This window comes from Stylophora pistillata, chromosome 10 (genome assembly GCF_964205215.1).
Source record: "Stylophora pistillata chromosome 10, jaStyPist1.2, whole genome shotgun sequence".
NCBI classification, from domain to species: domain Eukaryota; kingdom Metazoa; phylum Cnidaria; class Anthozoa; order Scleractinia; family Pocilloporidae; genus Stylophora; species Stylophora pistillata.
In genome coordinates this window covers 6,678,483-6,695,193 of record NC_142528.1, presented here as the reverse complement: position 1 = coordinate 6,695,193, position 16,711 = coordinate 6,678,483, and the positions used below count along the sequence as shown (strand labels likewise).

The following is a 16,711-nucleotide window of genomic DNA, read 5'->3' as shown; positions in this document are numbered from 1 at the left end:
CCAAGGCAGTGGTGCCACCCTTGGGGTTTTAGGGTATCCCATGAATAACATTTTTACCTTGTTACTTAAGGTACTATGCAAGTACTGCTCTAAATTTATGCAAAAGACAAAAACAAAAACCAACAGCTACGCCCGATGAAGGCTGACCGTAGAATGCCTTGACCCACTAACGAACTCTGCTTACAAACCCCTATCCCATAACTCTCCGCGTACCTCGCAGCCACCTAGTCCTCCGATACGTGCCGGCAAAATATCAATTTATGCTAATTAGGATTACTACAAATTACATTTTCTTCCAACATATTATTTTCCCTCATTCAAAAATTTTGAAATGTAGAGTCCAAAAATGCCTGCTAGAGATGGTGTTGTTGTTCTTTTTTCGAATCTGGGATTTTTAAACCACCAAAGTTTCAGAATATCTTCAAACTCAATAGAGAAAATGAGTGGTTTCACATTGCAAACAAACAAAAGAAATGATAGTTTTGATAAACTGAAAGAAAATTTTCTCTTCTGGGAATAAAGCACCACACGAGCTACCAGCTTTAACATCAGCATTCTACATACTTATGGACTAAGTAGGAGGGTCATGTCCACCCAGCTTGATCTTAATCCGACAAATGAATGAAGGGTGAAAGTTTCTGAAGAAACTGTGGTGCTGCGTGGGTGGGAGTAACAAGGTAATTGGGTATTATCAATTAAGTTGAAATTGTAAATTGGCCACCGTAACGAGTTAAAGAGCTGACCTTTCGAGCACTCGCCCTTCGTCAGAGCGAAGGGCGAACGCTCGAAACGTCAGCTCTTTAACTCGTTACTGTGGCCAATTTACAATTTCAACTTAGTTAATAATACCAAATGACCTTAATGAGTTAGTCAGAGTTTTATTCCATGACTGCCGCACTTCTACCATTTTCTTTCTCTCGGGGCCGTACGTTGGCCGTGCAGCTTTTAATGCCCCTGCTCGCGCAAACGCACACGGCCCTCATAGAGGGGTCTATTTAGGAATAATTTTTTTTTCTTTAAGAACGTGCATTAGACCGCGTGGGTAATTTAATGATTCTATAAATATACCAGGGCTACTGAGTAAGAACAAACCAAACACAAGATCACAAATCTTGACTATTACCCTAACCCAGCATATACGATAGAATATAAATACTAGAATATGTTTAAAAACCACTACAAACTGTCAGTTACTTTAATCATGTTAAATACCTCGCCTGCGTAAGTCAAATTTGGCTGACTCGTTTAATAAGTAGCTGACATAGCTTTGGAGTTCCTTGGGTGAACTGACATCAAACTTCGCCAGTCCTGATCTAATGGTCGGATACATGGTGTTCTCTAATGCTATTATGCAGAGTATAAAAAAAAGCACAAACTATTTAAATACTGAAGGTCATATTCTAAGATCTGACAAATTATTGAGAAAAAATTCGGGAACTACACTTTAAGACAAAGTAAGCGGCAATGTTGCCATTACCTGGGAAACTGACACGGACAAGCTTAACATTAACGTTATATTTATCATTCAAAGATACCACAACCACTTCATGTTGTCGATCATTTCTTACATATCACATTATTTTCAATAGTTCTTTAATACAAGAGATACATTAGGGTCTCAAGGAGTGATTGCCATTACGGCTAACAGTTAACAATTTGGCCATTCAGTGACTAACGGTTAAAAGTTCGGCCATTATACGGCTGAAGGTTAAGTTCTTTCTGTTAGGAAGTTTAATGAAAAAATTTTCGGTTGATCCTTTTTAAAACTAATAGTTGAAATTTGCCACAAAGTATCCCAAGCACTCCTATAATTTTGCATAAGTAGGAAAAGTTGCAAGTTTCTAGGACCAGTATGTGCATATCCTAAGACGCCAGTTATTTTTAAGAAGCGCCAAGAAGAAATTCACTTTTCCGTGGTCTTTTTTCATTTGTTTTCTTTCTTAATTTTCTAGTGCAATGGGAGGTTGTCTCCCAACTAAATGAGGGTGATGCTGGCATGGGTTCCCAAGATTTGCTACTCGTGAGAACATTCCTCACCTAAGTCCTGAGAGCCACAAGAGGAACGTAACTGAGCATCACAGTTGTTAATGATTACTGCAGTAGACGAAGTGTCCCGTGGAAAAAGATAATTCGATAAAGAACTGGAACTTTTTAATAGCAGTCTGCTATTTAACAAATTGACTACAATATTCCATTGTCTATTTAAGAAATCGACAATGGTTTAGCGTGGTCTGTATTCTTATCGACAACGATATTCTTCATCACAGTGGTCAAAATGTTGTGGACTCACGAGGAGCAGCTGATTGGGTCCGCAACAAATTTTGACCACTGCGATGATGAATATCGTTGTCGCTAAAAGTACGCACCTCGCATAACCACTGTCGATCGATTTGTTGTTTACCACAATATCAAAAATCAAATAAGACGATTTCCTCAGTGCATGACACGTTGCGTGCTACAATGACGTGAACAACATAGTCTATACTCTTATCGACGTCGGCAAGTTGGCCAATCATAATGCGACATTACTGCCGATTATGGTAAAAATCTCTTCTGACAATAATTCCTGTCCAATAAGCGCGCGAGAATTTCTACAGTTATTGTAAAAAACTAATATTCTCTCTAAATGTGCACCATCTAATCACCTTCTGTCCTCTTTTCCCGCAGTTGCTTGAGTAGTTCTCCTACGTCCTTTTCAAAGGTGAAATCAGGCCGAGGTAAAATCGACTGAAAGACGAACCAAAGAGTAAAATGGTTAAAGCATTTAATACTATTCTTGGTTGCTGGCATTTTATCAGAGGAGGGGTTAGCTTAAATATGGAGTAAATACACATTATTCGATGTTTACCATGTAATGGGCGCAGATGTTTTGCAAGTTGCATGTAGGGCTTGGAAATTTAAAAGCAATGCGTAAAATGTCTGTGGTTGCATTGTATGTAAACCTGCCTCAGAGTTCATGAAATTCATCTCATGGATTATTTTAGGTTTATTTTGAGTTTCACCTTAAAGTTTTTTGCTAAAAAAATCGAGCCTATATTGTAAAGGACGTAAACTAGAGCAACCATTTCCTTGCTTCACTTTCCATATTTAGTTTGCCCTGTTCAACAGAAACACTATGCTTGTTTTAGTCACCTTCGCATCTTTGTCAGATTAGTTCCTCTCGTAGTTTTTCTAGTTCTTCTTCAAGATTAGCAGTGAAGAGTTTAGTGGGAGGCAGAGTACCTGATGGGAAAGGTGACCTCAAATATATGCTGTATTAATCATTAACTGCCTTTAATATATTATCTTACATAAACGGTCAAAAACAGATAACCAACATTGTACATTGTATTGTGTTCATGTGATAGCACAATTATAGCGTCACTTCTCTGATGAATCTCCGTTGGTCATTGTTGAAATCAACCATTAACAAAAACTGTTTCATCATATTGAGCCACAGCCAACTTTATACTCCCTTCCACCACAGTACACAATGAGGAAAAACTAATTTAAGAATAATCTCCTCTAAAAGTTGACATTTAACATGACAATGCTGAAAGGATTAGAAAATAGTCTCACTTAATGTAACTAAATGTAGAGGCCTGAGGGGTTATCTTTCCTAGGGAATAATGTGCCTTTAAAAAAGTATAATTTGAATAAGGAATAGAAGCATTTACTATAAGCTATTATAATCGCAGATAAGAGGGAGAATCTTTCTTAGGAAAGTTATAATTTATTCTAAGAAAAAGGAATTTTACTTATGAAGAGCGCCTGAAATGCCTCAATTTGCTTTCACTTGAAAAGAGACGTTATCTTTTTGACGTTACATTTTTGTACAAGGTTGTAAATGGATACTTTAATGTGGATGTTTTTCCGTTTTTGAATGTTTTATTCGCGGGACGATCCGTACAGATTTAGACATGTTGATGACTATTCCTTGAAGACGAATTTTGCGAGAACGACTTATTTTAAATCTACTTATTTTAATAGAATTGTTGAAATGTGGAATTTGATACCCTTAGATATTAGATTATCTCCTAGTCTTGCAGCTTTTAAGTCTAGAGTGAGGAAGTTTTTAAGTAAGGAACATTGACGTTTTTAATGTTTTTATTTGATCTAAAATTTTTCTGTCCGTTATTATATTTGACTTATTCAGATTAGCTACACGGTGATCTGTCTTGCTTGGAGTGTTCCACTCTTTTACAGATTATCCTTATGGCTCTGTTTGTTTGTATATTTAGATTTATTTATTTGTTATCATTGCCATTAAATTGTAAAATTTTTGATACAGGATTATTGAAAGCATTTTATCAAAAGAATTCTTGTGTTTATTTATTCTCTGAGAAAGAATCGATAAACATTTTCAGTCACCTTCCCTTCTGAGCCTTGTAAGTTCCATGCATAGTTCTGCTAATTTTTTCACATGACGACTGGTTGAAGATTCAGGAATAGGTAAACTACCTGAGAGAAAAGGTATACACAGATGTATTCAGCACTCAGTGCCATAACATAATGCCATAACATAATGCCATAACATAATGCCATAACATAACGGTGCAATTTTTCTAATATATCACTGAAGATCATTGTTGAAATTAGCTATTTATAAGTACTGTATCATTATCACACGCCCCAGCCAATTTAATAGTTCCTTTAACTGAAGTTATGGACTAAGAGGCAAAACTGAATTGGGAATATTTTACTAAACAAAACTAAGTTATAATTAACTAAGTGATTAATGAAGCTTAAAGAATTTAACAGCATTCTTGGATGAAAATAAGAACAGAAAAAGGTTATTATCTCAGATATGGATTAATTTCTCTCAAAAGTAATTGTGAAATTGTGAAAACATTCATTACATCATTTTATAAGTGTTGAGCCATTCCCAAGGCTAAAATATTTAACATTAAAATCAGATGTCTTTTGACTCTGAGTTAGCATCACTCCAATGAAGACCTAGTGTCAAAACATTTCGATTTTACTTTTTAAATATTTTAGCCTGGTAAATAACCCTTTTTTAAACCTATAGCACCAGTGATCATTGTTGAAAACAACTATTCAATATATATATATATATATATATATATATATTACACGTATTGTTGCCACTTACCAACTCACTACTCCCTCTAATTAAAGGAGAAAATGAGGCAAAGCCAGATTTGGATTAATCTGCTAGGGAAAATAACAACTGACAAAACTGCTTATTCAGAGCATTCTATTTCTTGCTTAACAATTTTAATTGCGATTAAACCAGGTTAGTTTCAGGGTCTGTTTTCATTCACCCTTCTTTTCCTGAAGTATCATAGTTTTCTGTCTATGTGTACTTCCGATTCTTTTTTGGGACCAGCAGTGGACAATGCAGCAGCGGATGAACTACCTAGGATTACAAGTACACAACCTCAGGGCAATTCATGTACAGGTGTTACTTATAAGGGCCAGATTATAACATGTCAAACCAACAAGTGTTTAACTGACTGCAGTTTACAAAACTTATCAGTACATAACTTCAATGTCAGTTTTTTTCTTAAAATATAATTTAAGATCTACATTGAGAAAACTTAATTATTGTCATATACTGCTTGACCATCACCAGCCTCTATCATCTAAATTTTCCCTTGAAGCAAAAGGACGGAGTGAGGGAAAACTAGGGTTTGATTTCCTTTCAAAAACAATATTTGAATGAGAACTCAAGGTATTTCAAAGCAGTCTTCCTGATAGTTTTCAGTCTTCCTTTCAGTTTTTTTTCATTACCTGAGCAGTGGACAGTATGGTGGAGAGTAAAGTACCCAAGCGTAAATGTACACAGAACAATATTTATTCATGGTGTTACATTCAAAAGAGAGATGATAACATGGCAGACCAACATGTGACTAAGTGTAAGAAGTGTATGAAATCTATTTAAAATACATCAATGTCAGTTTTTAAAAACAAAATTTCTGATTGTAGTGTTTGTAAGGAACATTTGGTATGCCATACATTACATAAGTAAGCACGAAATGTAAGTTGGGATTTATTATTAAAGTAGCGTGGCGGATTATTAGATTCGTGTGTGTTGTGTCCTCCGCGAACATCCATTTCTATTAACCGTATAACGTGACAACTGGCGACGAGGATGGAAGTTGCAGCTGCCCAGACCATGGCGTCAATAAAGATAGACTATTTAACGAGTGTGAAACCTTTCGATCCACATGGTGAACCTTCAAGCGTGGGAAGGCGATGGCCGCGTTGGTTGAAAAGCTTCTTCAAACCCCGTGGGTTAGTCCAGTTGTAGTAGTCCCAAAGCAGAATGACGAAATATGCCTTTGTGTAGATATGCGAAGAGCTAACGAAGCCATTATCAGAGAACGTTATCCCATACCCACAGTGGACGAAGTGCTCCAAAGCCTCAACCAGAGCATAGTGTTTAGTAAACTGGATTTAAAATGGGGTTACCACCAGTTAGAACTCCATCCAGATTCCAGAAGCATCACATCGTTCACCACACATTGTGGTCTTTACCGATACAAGCGCCTCATGTTCGGGATAAGCTCAGCTCCAGAAGTATACCAGCACGTCATCCAGCAATCATTACAAGGCTGTGAAGGTGTTGCCAACATCTCAGATGATATCATCATTCATGGGAAGAACACTGAGGAACATGACAGAAGATTGTAGCGAGTTTTGGAGAAGCTGAAAGAGAAGAACCTCGCACTGAATGCAGAGAAGTGCAAGTTCCACATGACCCAGATGGTCTTCATGGGACTGGTGTTAAGCAACAATGGTATTGGCCCTGCCGAAGACAAGGTAAAGGCGATCGTCGATGCAAGAGAACCGCAGAGCGCATCAGAAGTCAGAAGCTTTCTGGGACTGGCAAACTACAATGCCCGTTTCATTCCGGACTTCGCTACAGTCGCGGAGCCATTGCGAAAGTTGACCAAAGAGGGTGTTCGTTTCGAATTTGGAGAAGAGCAGAAGAATGCATTTAATGAGCTTAAGAGGAGGTTATCAAGTGCAGATAATCTTGGCTATTTTGATAAAGATACCGAAGACACTAATCATAGCAGACGCAGGCCCGGTAGGCCTCGGTGCGATCCTCATCCAAGAGCAGCAAGGCAGGAAAAGAGTCATTAGCTACGCAAGCAAGAGTTTTTAAACTCTTGCTTCTGTAGAAAGGCGTTATTCGCAAACAGAAAAAGTAGCCTTGGCTGTTGTATGGGCATGTGAACGTTTCCATGTGTACTTGTGCGGCATTGAATTCACATTGTATACTGATCACAAGCCGTTGGAAACAATCTGCTCGAGCAGATCCAAGCCGTGCGCACGAATCGAAAGATGGATCCTGCAATTACAGCCATATAAATTCCAAGTCAAATACTTACCTGCTGATTTCTACCGGAAGTTGCGGGGCATGCTGGGTTAAAAATTGGGGGTAACTAGCTCCAGTCTCCTTTGTAAAAGACACGCGCGGAAAAAATGGCGTCGGTTTGTTTTCATTGTTTGCTTGGTCATCCCCCAGGGAAAAATAACCTTTTTTCTTGTAGTGAAACTTGAACACTGGGTTTAAATAGGCTTTATTATAATTTTAAAAGCGTGAAGCAGGTATACTACTTGCCAGCTTGAAGATAAATCGTTTAAATCACCAGCTCTGACAGAAGTTCGTTCGCGACCCCCGACTAGCCTGCGTACATCCGGTTATATTAGAGAGCTTAAGCACCAGACGTTCTTGAGGTCACGAACGCCTACCGGAAGTCATTAGAGGAACTATGTACATACTGTGCATGTCATGACGTTCGCGTAGTCATGTCGCAGACGCCAGAACGCCACTTTTCAGGTTGAAGGTAGGACGCCACAAAAATATGCTGTTATTTTGTTTATAGGAGATAAATTATTGACTCAAAACCATAAAAAGCTCTTCTGCTTTTCATTAGGTGATTAAAAAACGTTTTCGTGGCGGGCATAGTGGTTTTTGCTTAGTCGATAGATTAAACGGGATTCGACAATGGCAGACAATCTGCTCGCCAAGTCTGGGTGAGTTAAGTCATTTGATTTCATGTCCATTTGAATCATCACATGCAGAACTAAGATTTTTTTAAACCGGGTTTAAGCTTATCACAAATTACTTTGAGCGATGATTTAGAATTAAGACACTTAAGCGACATTTAGATACAATAACAAAGTACAAAATGAGACAGATGATTGTCTTTCTGTATCGGTTGTATTTTGTAACTGCACATTGTATATCGTATGCATGCCTGCTAGGTTTTGAGCAACCGACTACAAATATAAGAATAACAAATCTCGCTGTGGTTAACGAATTTAGAAAAAGAGAAATGGTCCTCTAGGCATCCAGATCATGCAATGAAAACTTCATGCTCGCTCGTTTGTTCGCATTGTTTACACAACTATGAAGTGGTAAATTTCAAGTCGCCTAATAAATATGAAAGACGAATTATTCATTCTGTTAAGAGAGTGGGGTAAAGAAACTTATTCTCACGCTCATTAAGGTCATATCTCTAGCATCTTTTAGCAAAGACATGTTAACACGGGTAGAAGTCCGTGTCTGAAAAACGTCGACTGCTAAACCTTCCCATTTCGCGCCATGAACGAAGGCCTCGATCCAGTCTTACGCGGCTTCTCAGCCGTTCGTGTTGTCAAGAATGTCTGGTGCTTAAGCTCTCTATTACCTGTAATAACCGTCGGAGTTTAGAATAAACGGCGGTTGAACTCAGGCTATCCCCGACTGAAGAACACGAAACCTTACATTACTAATAAAATTATAAAAAGGCGATGCCAACGGCGTGGTTTTGCTTGAGATAGTTAACTGCAGTGTCGAACAAGATGCGCGTGTCTACATTTCCCCGCTATGATTTTAACAACCCGCGCGACGACTCGGAAACAGTTTCATCACGAATTATAAATGACCTTTGAATCTGGCGGAAAGGTTGTGGCAGAATTGCATCCCTGAGCAAAACATAAGGCTTAAGGGAGTTTGATATCACGTGTATTAACCCATAAAAATAGTTTGGGAAGTTAAAGTGGCACGTCGCGTGACCCCTACTGGCTTTAATACGATCACGTCATTACTAGATGCACAAAAGGTTTTAGAGGTTTGAGCATACTTCTCATCACCGTGCCCAAGGTCTTCAGTTGTTCCGACTGCAGAAACAATTACCAAAGAGGTCGTGGATTAAGGAAACATTTTCAGACCCACCCAAGCCACAGGCGTGAAGAAAACGTAAGAAACCCACCGCTGCAAGCTGTTGCTGCTGCAAACAATTTCCTGGACGTCCCGCACCACCACCGCTCTGCGAGGCTTAAAGAACTTTTGAAACTTTTAACACCAGATGAATTTTCAACTATGGTTTTGTGTAGCATTGCGAGGCACGTGCCAACTTTCCCATTTCTCTTATCAAGAAGTAAGCTTACACAGGGCTCAGTTTCAGAAAGCAAGTTAAGAGGAGAATTGGAATTCCTTGTTAAGATGGTGGCGGAGGGTTACCCAGACTCGCTTCTTTATTGCTTAAACCAAAGGTCAGTTTCTACCCTTTATTCCAAACCACATGGTGAAAGCATATCCCCAAATTATCACTCCAAGGAAAAAATTTTGACTCCACAAAATGCAGAAAATGGGTTCATTTTATTTACGACTTAAACATGCCCCAAGATCCACAAGAAAAAGCTGAGCTGGTCGACTTAATTATTTCACATAAAGATGGAGAGTTTTTTAAGAAGGCACTCATGCCAGTCATTTTTAAGAAGAATTTCAATCATTTTGTCCAGTTTGCAGCTGAACTAGTAAGTAATTTTGATATTGGCTACACTAAATATCAAAACACAGTCCGAAATCAGCTTGGTAAAGAACTAGAACATGTTTTTGGAATCAATATCATGGTACCAAAAGATGACGTATGTGAAAAGCTCAAGGTACAAAAGGAGGCTCTGCAAGAAAGTTTGTCACTGACTTTTACTGAACACAATGGTGTTGTTGCAGCATACACAAATGTCAAAAACACTATGGAATGGCTACTTAGCAAAAAAACTCTATGGGAAACAATAATGTTCCCTAAAGAGAAATTACTTGTTTATCACTACATCGATGCGTTCCCATGGATGCAGTGGAGTAAGTTCTTTACTGGAGAAACAGCAATAAGAGTCAAATTGGTGGAGCCCCACAACCTGTTAAGCTGCATTGTTACAGTGTGTTCTTGGTTAGGCCCAGATAACTACAACCATGTAAGTAATCTTGGACGAGAAACCCTTCAACAGCTGTCCAGTTTGAAGTCGGTTTATCACCCAATTCTGAAGAAGAACATAGAAGTCATTGTGCGTGGTGTTGCAGATGGCTGTCAACGAAGATCAATTACCGGAAGTTCTTCTGCCAGCTTCTGTTATCGGATTCCAGAGTCACCAGAACACCAAAAGCAACTTGGGGATATGAGAGTAATCTGTAATGAGCCTGTGTGGAAAGTAGAAATGACTGAGAAAGGAGAAGAACAGTACAAGACATGGTTGGGCAAGCGAGTGGATAATACTGAAAACAGGTTATTATTTGATTTAATGGCACTTTACTTTACTAAATTAATCATTGAATAAATTAAGCATTATTTTTTTAAACTTGAACCTTCCAAATACAGCACAGGCATGAATGATAATAGATATGTTTATACACTGTTCAACAGATACATGAATTCAGTACCCACACATCAATCATAGATAAAAACTAATGTTATTCAATGTGGAAAACTTTATTAAGAGATTTTGCACTACATGTACGTGTGTTCTATTTGGAAAACACCCTTCTGGTAATTAAAATTGACAAAAAATGTTAAATATCATTTATGGCAGACGAGAATATGCAAAGAAGCACCTTGGTCAAACTGGACATCCTAATGCTTCTCAACTTTACCTGGTAAATTTCTACCCAGCAATGATGCACCAAGCGACAAGAGCTACAGAAACTATCGTACGAAGAATTGGCCAAGTAGCTGAGGCTCTCAAACAAAATAAAAAACAATGGTTTATAGAAGTACAGAAAGTTGCTCGAAAAGTTTGTCTAAGCTGTTATGTCACATTTGATGAAAATGGTGTTTTGGCCTTCTATGAAAAAGCAGAGGAACTTTTGAACAACTCTGGTTTTAGCCCTTTGGTCAGCGAAATATTGGTATGTTTTTGCACTGGCCTCAAAAAAATTTTCCAATGGATTTTAAACACTCCAAAAGAATTAACTAGACAGGAGTATGAATGCCAAGCAAGAGTTTTGCTAGGATTTCAATTTATCCTAATTTTTGGCTCTCAAACTGTTACTGCCACTGTGAAAGAACTTGTAGCTTACACTGGGTTTTATGTCGAAAAGGCTCTTAAAGATGCTGCCTTAAGTGGACTCCCTTTGACCTTGCACAATTTCGATGACAGCATCATGGAAATCAAACACAAGGAAGCCAAGCAAGGCAACTACATTTACAGTGGTGGGCGAGCGGGTGAAACAGGAAAGATAGCCTATCAAAAACGAGTACTCACACAACAATTCTGTCATGAATGGGCATCTGTGGAGAACCGAGAGAAGAAAGGGTGCAACTACTCATCAGACTCTAAAGTGCACAAAAAGGAAAATGAGGATTTACCAAAACATCTAAAGAAAAAGAAAATGGTATGGAATATATACGTAAATCTGTATAAATGTGACTAATGAAATAACTTTTTACCTCCATTCATTTTAAATAACTCCTAGACTACTATATACACTGTATATAGATATAGAAAGATATTTCTCAAGGCTGTGGTTGAAGAAAAATTATGAGAAACCCAAAAGTTCCTAACCATGGAGTCCTGGGGGCCAAACACTCATGCCTATTTGAAAAAAGTATTTTTTTCCCAGTCAACCAAAGACCAAAGTTAGTCGCATGTGGCACCCGGGCACATCTAGTGGACAGCCCTACTTGTTGTGCATGTTGCTGTTTAGTTGAATATCATTGACACACTCAAAATGTTCATAATACCTGTGCTATTTTGTTTAAAACAGCACATTCCTTTTCAAGACACAACAAGAAAGTCTAGTCAAGATGAACAATCTTATGCTACTTATAGAACACAAACTGCTCCTGAAATCCAGGTACATGGAGGCATTACATAAAAGCACTAACATAACAAGTTCATCTAACAAATGTTGTTTTGACTTATTAATTCTGGTCAACATATCTAACAGTATTTATTCATTAAAGGCCAAAGATAATCTGTAAAGGAATCCTAAACCCCATATAAATACAGATCACATATGAACTAATGTAAATATACAAAAAATAATAAATTCGAAGAATACTACATACTTAAAATCACTAAGTAAAATAATGTCTCATAGTACCTAGAACAAATGATCGATTTCAGCATAGTTAATTAACTATGATTTCAGTGAACTGAGTTCTGTGATGGAGCTAGGAATTGGAACAGAGGTTAAAATCAGGTCATATTAACTTACCTCCGTTAATTGTTTCAGATGAAAGAATCAAATAAATATGATGACGGTGGTACTTGTGTAAGTCCTTGGCCAAATATCGACTCCACATTAGCCCAAAAGAAGACATAAAACTATCTTCAGGCAGCAAAAACATATTTCCAGTCGTCCAACGCCGTAGAAATTACAGTCGAAACAGCCAGACAGTTTGCTTCAACATCCAAAAGTGGCACGGTGAATAGCTCAACAAACTTGAACCGTATCAAATCAACAGTTCAAAGTCTTAACATAACAAGAGCCGATCCAAGAGTAACACACGAGTTAATTATTATATTCTATGAAGTTAAACTCAAGCAAACCACAACAGCCGGGCACATAATGTGCCCGGCTAGCAAGAAGAAGACGGCTTCTGCATGTTTGTTCCCTTGTTATGCTTTTCCTATCGCAAAGAAATGCCATAGCACGTGTCCCAAGACCCCGATCGCGCCGTCGATTGATACGAAATGAAGGCTGGTGGCACAAGGTATGGACTAAATATTCTGATGTTCGATTCTTTCCCGCCAGTTTTCTTTGCGCATGTCATGTAGCATAAAACTGTTGTGTTATGGGTAAAATATAATTAAACATAATTTATGAATTAGATTCGGCACATGTAAAATGCGGCGTTTAACTCAACTGTCGAACTTCAGTCGCATATTCGACTGGATCAGTCGAATATTCGACTGTACTCGCATTTAATACAAATCTGCCGAATTTAATTGATTTAAACGTCGCATTTTACATGCACTTAATTCGGCAATTAGATTCGGCGCATGTAAAATGCGACGTTTAAACCGGGCCTAATACAATCGAAAGACTCCAAAAATAACAGGCACGGAAACACAGACTTAAGCTTATCGGTGAATGACTATAGAACTTGATTTTCCTTGTTTACAAAAGGATCTGATCTGCGGCAATTTCCCAAACGCCTCACGGAAAGCAACATTTGCAACGAGTTTTGCCTCAGACCTGTGAACAATCATTGAACAAGTGAGTAACAATTTAGAAGTAAACCCAACAGGATTCGTTAGAAACATAATACCTTTTTCCAGTCCACATCTCAACAGTATGGTACTCATCCACCAAAACTGCGGCCAACTTTCTGTCAAGAGAAGAGCAGTTATCTTTCAAAATGTCGAGGAGTCGTTTCTCCATAACTGTCTCAGCCGAACCGAAATTTTGCGGCAGTCAGCCGAAATGTTAATTTGCGGCAAGCAACTCGTCTTCCGAGATATCCTCTGTGGAAGCCTCCGGGATACCCATACTTCCGGCCTCAGCAATTTGGTCTTCTATGATGCTTTTCAAAAGACAAATAACCAACACAGTTTGTCGCTCTTCCCCTTCAATCGACACAGCAACAGCAAAGAGTTGGAAAATAAGACTTTTGCCGTATCCTGTCGGAAGAACCGCGAGCACATCATCTTTCTTATGTAAAGAGTCCACAGCATTACACTGTTCGGGCTTCAACTGCAGCGTAAACTTCAAACTATTTGATAAATGGTCACAAGCCTCGCGAAGAACAGCATCCCTTCTTTCCGCCATTTTAATTTTTTGTCTCTACCGGAACTGAAAACTAAGACTACGTCATGAAAAATTAACTTTAACTAATCAGTGCTTTGCGTCCAAATTTTGGACGCAGACATTCGATATTCTGAGACTTGCGTGCAGGCTCCCCTTCCTGTGTCCCCACGTCTGATTGAACGGGGAGCCTGTTCGCAGGCTACATGCGAATGGACAAGCAGAACCATCACCGGCGCACAAGGTGTCGGATGGATTTGTCAGGTTCGTCGCAGTAACTGCTACTCCTCAAGCGATGATAACACGTGAGATTGAAGAAGTCTCATCAGAGGACAGAGAGTTTGTGGAACTGCGTCAGTACATTAAAGATGAAAACTGGAAAGGTGATCAGCATAAGCAATACATACCAGTATGTAGCGAACTGTTTGTCATTGGCAAGCTGATTCTTTGTGGTACCAGGATTGTCATACCGAGCAAGCTGAGACCTCGAGTATTGAGCCTTGCCCATGAAGGACACCCAGGAATTGTCAGTATGAAGCAGAGGTTGCGGTCAAAAGTCTGGTGGCCTGGAATCGACAGGGAAGCCGAGAAGTTTTACAAAACCTGTGATGGCTGTCAGCTTGTAAGCAGCCCAGCAAACCCAGAGCCAATAAAATCAACCCCGTTGCCTAATGGCCCATGGCAAGATTTGGCCATCGACCTGTTAGGCCCATTACCTTCAGGAGAATCTGTCAGTCATCATTGATTACTTCAGCAGATACTATGAAGTGGAAGTCATGCGCTCCACAACGTCAGAGAAAGTCATAGAGTGTTTGGAGAAAATCTTCACCACGCATGGACTACCTCAATCACTTCGAAGCGACAATGGTCCACAATTCAGATCAGAAATATTTGAGCGGTATTTGGAGGACAATGGTATACAACATAGGAAAACCACGTCATTATGGCCACAAGCAAATGGCGAAGTGGAAAGACAAAACAAGTCCCTCCTCAAGAGGATGAAAATAGCTCAAGCTGAGGGGAAAGAATGGAAGAAAGAAGTGCGCAAGTATGTGGTAGCATATAGGTCAACCCCACACACTACTACAGGCGTGAGCCCAGCGGAACTCTTGTTTGGCAGAAAGATGCGTACTAAATTACCCGAACTGAAAGAGGAGAGCACAGAGAGCGAGATGCGAGACAGAGATGGCGAAATGAAAGCCAAAACCAAATGGTATGCAGACAAGAAGAGGAATGCCCAGGAGTCTTACCTAGCTCCAGGTGATCAAGTGTTAGCAAAACAAGAGTGTAAAAACAAATCATCAACACCATTTGCTCCTGAGCCTTATGATGTTATAACTAAAACTGGAAACAGTGTTGTTGTTGAATCACCAGACGGCGTTCAACTGATGCGAAACACAACCCATAGGGAGAAGTATGAGGAGACATCACGGAATCCTGGGGAAAGAACTTCATTGCTTGATGTTACTGATTCTCCGGAATCGGAAGCAGAACGAGAAAAACTGAGCAGCTCGGTTGTGACGAGACCAATGAGGGTCAGGAAACTGCCGGAAAGATTTAAAGACTGTTATGACTTGAGTGTCCTTATCAAGGGCTTTGTTTTGACTTGAGTGCCATTATCAGAAACTCTTTCGTGACTTAATGTCATCATTGACCGTTTTATGAGTTTTAATTGTACTAGAGTTGTAGGTGTTGACATTGTATTGGCGTCTTCTTAGGATCTTGTAGTTTTACCGAAAAACGGAAGGGTTGTAGTGTTTGTAAGGTACATTTGGTGTGCCATACATTTCAAAAGTAAGCACGAAATGTAAGTTGGGATTTATTATTAACCCATTAATAGCAGCAGCTTTGGTGAAAAACTGTGTTTTGAAGCTAGTCGAGCAGATTTCAGGTCACTGTTGGGGTTTTAAAAGCTCAAACTTTCCACAAACCCATTGACAGCTTGTACACTCGACGGCCTTTCGATCCAAATGCAAAATGGCGCCTGAAAATCTCGGGCACGCGCAGAAAGCAAAATTTCTCTCTTTCTCCAGCCCTTTTTTTCCCCTTTCCTTGCCTGAAGTTTCTCCTCACTTGCTGGAAACTTAGTAGGCTTCATTTTGGTGTAGAGATTTTTTAGGAAACTACTCATTATTTTCAAACCACATGCTCAGAAAGGTAGGTGGGTAATGGAACAAGATTTTCGTCCAGATTTTCAGGTCAAAGTTACATGGTTTTTTGGCTATTTCTCCAATCTCCTTCACTCAATTGCGCTCATTCTTGTATCATTTGTAAGATATTTTCAACTTGTTCAAGTACGAGCTCAAAGTCGTGCTCCAGGGTTAAAAGTGATGACGTCACAAGGCGTAGAAAGGGTGTGGGTCCACATGGGCGCTTACGGGCGCACTGGACGTCAATAGGTTAAAGTAGCGTGGCGGATGATTAGATTCTTCGTGTGTGTTGTGTCCTCCGCGAATATCCATTTCTATCAACGGTAGAACGTGACAATGATCAAGGTTAAAAAAACCCCAATCCTTTTATTATACTGTTTCAACATCCCCTGTCACTAGCATTCCCTGGCACCAAAGGACAGAATGAGAGACAACTAAATTGGGTTTTAATTCTTTTGAATTAATCCTTTTAATGAGAGCTGAATGTACTTAAAGCTTTGTCAGTTTAGCTTAACAGTATCTTTCACTCACCTTCTGTTCCTTGAAGTTTCATGCATACGTCTCCTGGGTCATCACCAGAATCAGAGCTGGAAGA

At 39.2% G+C, this 16,711-nt stretch overlaps 2 protein-coding genes across 3 annotated transcripts; one reads left to right on the top strand and one right to left on the bottom strand.

Moving 5' to 3' along the window:
- The first annotated feature begins 6,699 nt into the window (after window positions 1-6,699).
- On the top strand, window positions 6,700-12,541 carry LOC111325591 (uncharacterized). Its single transcript, XM_088736939.1, is given in 6 exon segments — window positions 6,700-7,036; window positions 9,027-9,572; window positions 9,575-10,502; window positions 10,807-11,608; window positions 11,981-12,070; window positions 12,452-12,541. Coding segments are annotated over 6 exon segments (2,793 nt in total).
- LOC111325593 (putative ATP-dependent DNA helicase Q1) lies at window positions 9,908-14,239 on the bottom strand. 2 transcript variants are annotated; one of them, XM_088735415.1, is made up of 3 exons: window positions 12,434-14,239; window positions 11,479-11,590; window positions 9,908-10,417 (listed from the first exon to the last, which is right to left on the bottom strand). In XM_088735415.1, the coding sequence occupies exon 1, from the start codon at window positions 13,988-13,990 to the stop codon at window positions 13,649-13,651; it is 342 nt and encodes a 113-aa protein (XP_088591541.1). In that variant the 5' UTR covers window positions 13,991-14,239; the 3' UTR covers window positions 9,908-10,417; window positions 11,479-11,590; window positions 12,434-13,648. The 2 variants fall into 2 exon arrangements, with proteins under 2 accessions (XP_088591541.1, XP_088591542.1); XM_088735416.1 differs by lacking the exon at window positions 11,479-11,590.
- Between the last annotated feature and the right edge of the window lie 2,472 nt (window positions 14,240-16,711).